This window comes from Amblyomma americanum, chromosome 3, assembly GCF_052857255.1.
Source record: "Amblyomma americanum isolate KBUSLIRL-KWMA chromosome 3, ASM5285725v1, whole genome shotgun sequence".
NCBI classification, from domain to species: Eukaryota; Metazoa; Arthropoda; class Arachnida; order Ixodida; family Ixodidae; genus Amblyomma; species Amblyomma americanum.
In genome coordinates this window covers 194,786,796-194,795,556 of record NC_135499.1, presented here as the reverse complement: position 1 = coordinate 194,795,556, position 8,761 = coordinate 194,786,796, and the positions used below count along the sequence as shown (strand labels likewise).

Sequence of the window (8,761 nt, the reverse complement as noted above, 5' to 3'; positions counted from 1 at the left end):
CAGTGTCAGTTCTCTGCTTTGGACATTTAAGAACTTGTATCGCTTCGGTTTGTTTTTTGTTTGAGGTGATACGGAGCACTTCCTGTCATGCTGGTTCCGGTTGTTGTCAATGCGATTTGTGCGGGTTTGGCGATTTACGCAACAGCCTTTCTGTTGAGGTCGCTGAATAATTAAGGTCTTGTTTTCGCATCATCCCGGCATAAGATTGAAATGATGTTGTCGTGGATGGAAAAGGTTCCGGACCAAGTTGGCTTCTTGGTGCTAAATGTGGATGGTGGTGTTGTCAGCGTGAGTGTGCCGGTTGTTTACTCTTCCACACCCCTTTTCTGCCTTTTCGTTGATAGTTCTGCTGTTCTGCGTTTCTAATCGGCAGGCGTGCATCAATCAACCAAAATCAAACAAGCTTCCATCCAGCTTTCGGCGTTATATTGATATACAAAACTCCTTCCCTTTTTATTTAACAGTGACATTTAAACACGAGCCGGTCGTAATATTAAGTTTCGTTACATGGTCGTTCTAGCGTAGTTAATTGGTTCATAGTAAGGCATGCCACTCTTCCAAGTACAGGAAGTCTAGTAGTCTAGTTACTAAAACGCATCTACCTTGAGTTGAATGTTATCCACCGTTTTTTGTATATACATTCGTATTTTTCGCTTTCTCGAATGCAGTCGGGAGGTGAGCTTGAGAACGAAGAACGCATTGGCGAGATCATCCGCAAAATGGTATACTGTGCAGACAAGCGTGACCTGCTGCCTGCAGACAACAGTGACTCCATTAACCGCATGTCAAGTGAGCTCTTTGCTTCGGTTCAAACAAACTTATCAATCTTATTTTCCGTGGCATGGGCACAGCCGTGGCATGGACATAATTAAGCGACCTTTCCGTTGTTTAATAGGAGCGAAAAGTGACAGATGTTGTTTGCTAGTGTGTTTATCTTCTAAGCAAGCGTTGAGCTTATGCAATTCTCACTCATGTATGGAGGTAAGGAACACTTGATACAAGAACAGAAGTCGCTGGCACTGGCCTTTGAGGTGGTTACCAGTTGGCAGCGCCATGTGCGACTTGCCACTTTTGTCTCGTCTTATAATTGATTGATTAAAAGCGCTTTAATTTGAGAGGAAGGCACAAGGCCACTTTGGCGGGAAATGGGAATAGAATGTTATTCACATGTCGAGGTCAGAGTCAGTGTAATGTCCATTTTTCTATGGCTGGACCCGATCAGAAGGACTTTAGTAGCACCCCTACACTGCCTTGATCAGACTGCTTTGGCTCCCATATGCAGCAAATAGGAGCTATATTACGGTAATCTGCATGCTGGAGGGACCGTATGGCCATTCTGGTTTTGACACAGTACATTGCCACAGTAAATGGGTAAGCTCCACACTGCAGTAGAACCCACAGTGTGAGCACGTCACCGCGGTGATGTCAGACCGTCGCTATTTCGCCAGAGTATAGGGGGTATATAAGTCAGCATAAATCTTATTGATGAAGACCTTTTGGGAATGTGTAAGGCAGGTCTTGCACAAAAAAAGAGGACCAGCAGATTAAGTTCTTTGTTGTGGACACGACTTGGAAGTACAAAGAGACGCACAGGCATAGTGCATGATAGCTAGTGAGGAGGTTGTGTAGCTTAGGAGGTCGTACGGGTTTGCCCTAAGAGGTGGGGTAATGAAAAATTGATCGTCCCACCTGTGGTAGCAGCAGCAGCATGTGCCGCCGTATTGCCCCTGGGCACACCCATATGTTCAAGTGTCCAAATGATTTCGATCTGATCACATGCCTGTGCACGGATGCGGAGGATGCGTTGGATGGCCGTGGCATCCTCCAAGGCAGGGCGAAGAATTTTGGAGTAAGCCATGTATGAATCAGTGAAGACTCTTGACTGGCTTGATACCAGTGTGTGGGTGGGCAGCAATGGCTCTCCAGATTATGAGCAGCTCACTGTGGAGGCAGGTGCTGGAAGGAACGTGTAAGGAAAGTCCCAAGCCAGAAGGAGCTGACCTTGTAAGGTATTTTCCAGGCGAATGTGATGTTGGATGTTGGCCTCGCAGATGATGCCCTGCAGTGGTGACAAGGCAGCAGCATGTTGGTGTGCTTAGGGAGCCCAGTGATGGTTCGTTGTGTAGACTTGTGAAGGTGCTTGAGATTCTTAATGTTGGTGAGAGAGGGTGTATATATGGGTGTGCCATATGACATCTTTCCCATGCCAACAGCCACAGCTAGGGTGCGACAAGCATGTTGTCTTGCTCTTCCGAACTTGTTAGAGAGGCAACATGCTGTGTGTAGCATGGTCGGCCATGCCTGTTGTAATTTGCACACCCACTTTTGGGGACTCTTACAGCTGGCGATAGGCAAACCAAGTACTAATCTATCCGTTCTGGGATTGTGTGGTGTGTGGCCCAGTATGGAGCGAGATGCGTATGTCGGGATCGGTCTTATGCTTACCATCTATGCTAATAAGTTTCGTTTTTTGAAGGGAAAATCGCAGGCCTATTTTGGTAAGGGTAGTCTCCAGACTGAGGAGAGCTGCCTGTAATTCGACCTGCATGCTTTCTTTATCAGTGTTTTCTGCTGCTTCAGTCCAGGTACTGATGTCATCAGCTTATGTAGTTAATCATGCTGCCGTGTCACGTTGGAGGTTCCTTGCTGCACTACTCATGGCCAGATTAAACAGCATGGGCCCCAAGATGGAACCCTGGGGAACTCCCCATTCAAGTACTAATAGGTGCTTGAGGTCCATTCGGGCACGGATTCCTAATCCAATTCTGGGCACACTGGCTAGGATAGCATTATGCTTATATCATTTGTGACGAACGAAGGAAAGAATAGGAGATTTGCTATACTCGCGTCTGTCATACCTCCACATGTCTAGGCCAATATTGACTTGTAGCAAATGTATTGTCAACCTCTCAGACACCAAGCTAGCATTTGCCTCAAGTGACCACATGAGTGGCATGTGGCAGAACTCCGCCAGTTATCGGTGGTGTTTGTAGTGCCAGCGTATGTCTAGGCTTTCAGCTAAGGCTGAAATGTAATATGAAAGGGCAAGCTGATCCAATGCTAACATTCTGCCAATTGAACTGGAAGTGGTGGATATGGTGGTTGGTTTTTAAACTCATGCATAATTAAGCGAGATATCTTTAAGCGGTCTTTATGTAACCGCTGACTGGTTTTCATCAGGCTCCGTTCCAAGTATTCATCCTATTGTCATATCATGTAGCATTTTCGATAACGTCTTGCATGGTGGCTTTCAATTTTGGTGCCTACATTTTCTCCTGTTTTGATATCTCGCCGATTAGCTCCGGTTGTAGCCTTGCTACCAGGCTCCCATCATTTAATACCAGTGACATCCAAGCGATGCATGCATTATCATATGCTGTGTTAGGCAAAATAGACTGAGATGCTACATCTGTGCAAGATTTAAGTGCAACTAAGCCAGCATTAAAAGAAAACGGGTTTAGTAAATGAGCATTTCAGAAAACAACACACAGATATGGAACAAGAGACAACGTACACAAACAGCTATTCATTAACCAGGCAAACTCGGACCATTATCAATTAATGAATTTGCCATTTAATTGCAAGGGAGTGCAGCAAAGCAGACGTCGCTTTGTAAAGCTTTGTCCATAACTGCATGTCTGTAGTCTGATACTTCTGCTCAAAGGACGCCCTCCATCCAATGGCATAGACTGGTTGTCATGACATTGTGGTTGATCCCCTGCACCTGCCAGCCATCCGCAGTGTCACACTAGTAGCTAAGGGGATTAACTGGGACATCATGACAATCATGCAATGCCATTGGCTGGTGGGCCTCCTTTAAGGGGCATCTTCAATTTCGTTCTTGAATTCTGTCTTACTAAAAAAGCTAAAAAGCAAATGTACAGGGGAGTTATCACTTTTATTTGCATGAAAATTACTGCACTGTGTAAATATATGACGTTATCAATGTAATATATGGTGTATATAATATTTTTGCCTGTGAACCTGCAAACCTGCATTCCACATGAGTGTTACTGCTAATCCTACATAGAAATCAGCTTTTTTTTTTTCACTTTATATTATGCCTCTCTCATGTAATACCCCCATTGGAGGTATTTGAGGCAATGAAATGAAAGCCACATTATGTTGCTGCAAGAACGCCTAAAGCAAGTGCATGGAAGGGCATTAGGGCTTTGGTAACAAATAACTTGCTTTGAAATTTGACAAGAGAGTGCTTGTACATTGTCAGTTGCCCGTAATTTTATGCCAGTCAAACCATTGGTGAACACTTACAATGGACTTTTTTTCTTTTTCAGTTTACCTTGGAAAATACTACTACGTTGTGGCACTGTCTAACCAGAGGATCTACATATCCAAGAGGGAGTACCTGCCAGCTGAGCCTATTGTCGTCTAGGTTATGTAGTACACTAGCTCAGACCTGTTTAGAAGACTACAAATTGTGTGAATAAAACCTCATTTTGCTTGTATACTTCTTACTCAGCAGAGGTTTGTGAAATGGCTGCTGTGGCACTTTGAACGAAGATACCCATGTCATCCACTGCATTAAATGGTGGCAAAAATCGGAGAGCAGTATAAATTTATTGTGTAGTATTGTGTATTTAAGCTACCTCTGTGCACAGAGTTGTGGCAGTGTTTATTGTGTTAACATGGAACGAATTTAGCACACAACTTAGTAGGATATTCCATAGAAATTATTCAAAAGACCTTTTGCTTGTTGGTGAAAGAACTGACAAGCAGCTTAGGACGTCGAGCAATGCGTGCCGCCTTGAGTGCATGCATGCCCAAGCCAGTGCCGTCGAGTGAGGTCATTCAGACTTTGAAGCATGTAGGCAGTAGCGTGTTGCACTGGAAATCTAATCTCTGGAACACGCTCGGCCGATAGTGTGTGGCAGCTGGCAGTTGTTTGCGTAGTGTCAGCCATTGCTCACTGCGACGCTCTGAAGTCCACTTTCACAAAAATTAAAGAGCTGCCAGCTGAGCCAAAGGGCAGACAAGCGCATCCTTTCCTCATAACTGCTGCCTCCTCTACTCGGTAGTGGCCAGCCAGGAGAGGCGGAGGGACCCGGGTTCAGTCCCAGTCACATTTCGATGTAGGCGAAATGCAAAAGGTGCCATTGTTGGCCAGTGTTTTGGGGAATCCTCCAAGGTAGAGTGATTTGTAATAAGGGGGTAATTACTCAGTCGTCCACCCAAGCGCAGCCATGCAGCTACAAAGGAAAGCTGTGCATAGATGTCATTGAGTAATGGCTCCCTTATTGCAGGAGTCCGCTGCGGTGGCTCAGTGGTTATGGCGCTCAGCTGCTGACCTGAAAGATGCGGGTTCAATCCCTGCCGCGGCGGTCGAATTTCGGTGAAGGCTAAATTCTAGAGGCCTGAGTACTGTGTGATGTCGGTGCACGTTAAAGAACCCCAGGTGGTCAAAATTTCCTAAGCCCTTCACTACGGCGTCCCTCACAGCCCGAGTTGCTTTGGGACATTAGATCCCCATCAACCACCAACCTTACTGCAAACAGCGTCAGTGTGCTGTGTGATATGTCAGTGCACTTTGATTCCAGGTGGTCTAAATTATTCTGCGCCCTCCATCACAGCACCTCTTTCTTTAATTTTGTTCTCATCCCTCACAGGGTGGTTGAGGTGCCCACTGAGAAATGGAACAGTTACTGCAGGCTACTGCGCAGGAGTATGCGGCTTTGTACCTGGCCGCTTTTCAATGGAGATGAAACACAAAAGCCGCGTGTTTGCTGTGCAATGTCAATGCTCATTAAAGATCTCCAGGTGGTCAAAATAATTCTGGAACCCACCACTACGGCACCTCTTTCCCTCTTCTTTCACTCCCTTCTCATCACTTCCGTCAAGGTGCCACTGGGGTGTCGAAGGGCAAGTGAGACAGTTACTGCATTGTTCTTTCCTCAAGATCATTTTTTTTTTTTCAAGTGCTACCCACTTTTATTTTGTATTGGCACGCCAGACCAAGGAGTGGACATACAAATATCGTAGTGTATACCGCATATAAGTTGGAACCAAAGGTTAGAACGCTATACTTCATCGATACAGGCAAAACTGTCCTAGGTGTCTCTTTAACTTACTCCTGTCCAGTGAGCATAAAGCACGACAGCACAGCAGCTTGCCAAGGTTTCGCAGCGAGCGGCGGTGCGCCGGTAACCATAGCAAATGATCTCATTACTGCCTTGAGCGCACGGTTATCACAATGTCTGCAGTGAAGCTGCACCCACAAGCTGGACTGCCGAAACAGAATTACCGTTGTTGAAGCTCTTGTTCCCTTAACAAGAAGTTAATCGCGAGACGAAATTGTAAGCCCAAGAATTTTGATGCCCGTCTTGTTGGATAGTAAAACATTAAAAATTAGGAAGGCTAGTTGAAATTTGTGGCATTTCCGGCAGGTAATGCCTGTCTGGCGCATGCAACGAGTCGCCCCAGCACTGGCACAAGCATATATTTACATACATTTTATGCACACGACGAGCCAATGTAGCCGACGCACAAATAGCAACTTGGCATTTTCTGTTTCGCATGTTTCTCTACTTGGCTTCGCCTCTCTTTTCGAGCATATTTAGCTACTTGGCTTTGGCCTGTTTGTTTCGAACACATTTAGGTATATTTGGAGTTTTTGGTTTCAAACATGGGCACCCTCATGAGGGCAACCTCACCCTCACCTCGAGGGATTCAGTCGCTGAGGTGAGGGATGCTTAGTGCAGAAAAATTTGTGACTGAAATAAACGCACGTGGGACACGCAGGTGCGACCTGGTTCCACGAGGAGCCTGCAAAGTGGCAAGTGTGTGCTTGACAGCTGCTGCCATCTGTTGCACACGCCTATCACTAACATGAACTGTGCACATGCGCAGTAGGACGAGGCGGTTTCACTTTCAACCAATGGAGCTGGAAAAGAAGGGGCGTACATGTGCAGAGCGGCCTTGTGAAAAAGTTAATTGTGTACAAAGCAAACTCTCTTTTTCTGAAAGTGGGCTGCACATAGCAGTGATTTTTATTGCAGGTGAATTTTGCAGCCCTTATTTTGCAAATAAGCTGATTTTTTGGCACCATTTCAAACAGCGTATTCTTTAAATAACACTCCAGTCAAGTTGGTAACCACGTATAAATACCTCGGTCTTCACGTTCATTCAGACCTAACATGGAACCACCGCATTAACCTTATTCTTGCATCTGCTAATCGGTCGTTAGGCCTCTTAAAACATAACTTAAATCATGCTCCCTCTCACCTCCAATAACGTGCTTACACCACTCTTATTCGACCTAAAATTGAATATGCTTCGGCTATTTGGGACCCTCATCAAGCATATTTAATAAATAACATTGAATCATTGCAGAATTGCGCAGCTCGCTTCATGTACTCCGATTATTCATGTCATTTCAGCATCACAGCCTTGAAGAAACGCGCTGATCTGCAAGATCTATATCTCCGTCATAAAGTGGCAGGCTTGTCACTTTTTCATAAACTGTATCATCTCTCAACGCTTCATAATGACTTTTTTTCTTTGCCTTCCTCCATTTTTGACCGCCGCGGCCATCCGTTTAAAGTTAAGCGCTTGTCATGCCGTACATCTAACTATGCACATTCATTCATTCCACACACTATAACCAACTGGAACGCTCTCCCTTCAGATGTTGCTACCATCACTAATCCGGAGAAATTTTATAAATTAATATCTACCACTACTTCTGTGTAACATCTTTTAGTACATTAACTTACCAGTGCATTAGATTTTTGTCATTTCTGTTATTGATGATTCTCGTTTTTATTTTCATGCCGTTGTGGATAGACATTGTATAACTTGTATTAACTTTACTCTGTTAATGTTTGTTTCTTGCCATTTATGCTTCAATGTTTAATTATGTCGGTTTTGTATTTTTATTCCAACGATCCATATGCTTTTACCTGTTTTTTGTTTGTAGTTTCTTGAATTTTTTGGCTTTTTTTTCCCTTTGATTCTTGCCTGTACCCCCCCCCTCCCCCCCCCCCCCTATGTAATACCCTAAAATTGAGGGCCTTTAGGGGTATTTTGTATAAAGAAATAAATGTAGCGAACTCCCTAATATTTCATGAAACAGTGGCCTGGGTAGCACGTCATTCACCATGGAGGCATTTCTACAATCCTACAGATGTTCACTTAATAATTGGAATTCAGATGTTGCCATTTTCAACAATTAAGGCACTTTATACGAAATTTTGCACATTCCTGCAAAAAATCGATTGCCAATATTTTGCGCTGGAAAACTAACAAATTGCTTTTAAGGCCTGAATATACAAGTAATTAAGAGGGAAAATTTTCCACTTCGATGTGTAATTAAGTGGAAGAATTTTCCACTTCAATGCAACCAAAAAATGGCGTGCGAAAGGATTAAATAGCAATCGAAGTTCATGGAACACATCTGTGCAGTCTCTCCGCGGCCTGGATGTTTGTGGGAGGCATATGGTTACACAGGGATTTCAAGCGGAAGAAATTGAAGACGGAGCACATACCCGCCAGAAAATGCATCACAGCCCTTACTATTCTGTCACGGTGCAGGTATTAATTGGCGTTTCGATGGCAAGATATTTGTCTAGGCAAAACACCTATGTTACATGCTAGCCACCACAATGTATGCAATAACGTATCACAGGTTCCGAGGTTGACTTTTGACTATACGAAGGCTGATGGAGTGTTTTCCCTTGGCGTTGGGCAGTGCTGCTTTCTCACCTTTATCTACTAACTCTTCACACTCTTGCTTCGGGCCCTTCGT

At 44.5% G+C, this 8,761-nt stretch overlaps 1 protein-coding gene across 1 annotated transcript; it reads left to right on the top strand.

Annotated features, from left to right (window-relative positions):
- The first annotated feature begins 82 nt into the window (after positions 1 to 82).
- Lamtor4 (Late endosomal/lysosomal adaptor, MAPK and MTOR activator 4) lies at positions 83 to 4,475 on the top strand. The gene is made up of 3 exons (XM_077659489.1): positions 83 to 288; positions 669 to 789; positions 4,296 to 4,475. Exons 1-3 carry the CDS (start codon positions 211 to 213, stop codon positions 4,391 to 4,393), a joined length of 297 nt encoding a protein of 98 aa, XP_077515615.1. The 5' UTR covers positions 83 to 210; the 3' UTR covers positions 4,394 to 4,475.
- The last annotated feature ends 4,286 nt before the right edge of the window (positions 4,476 to 8,761 follow it).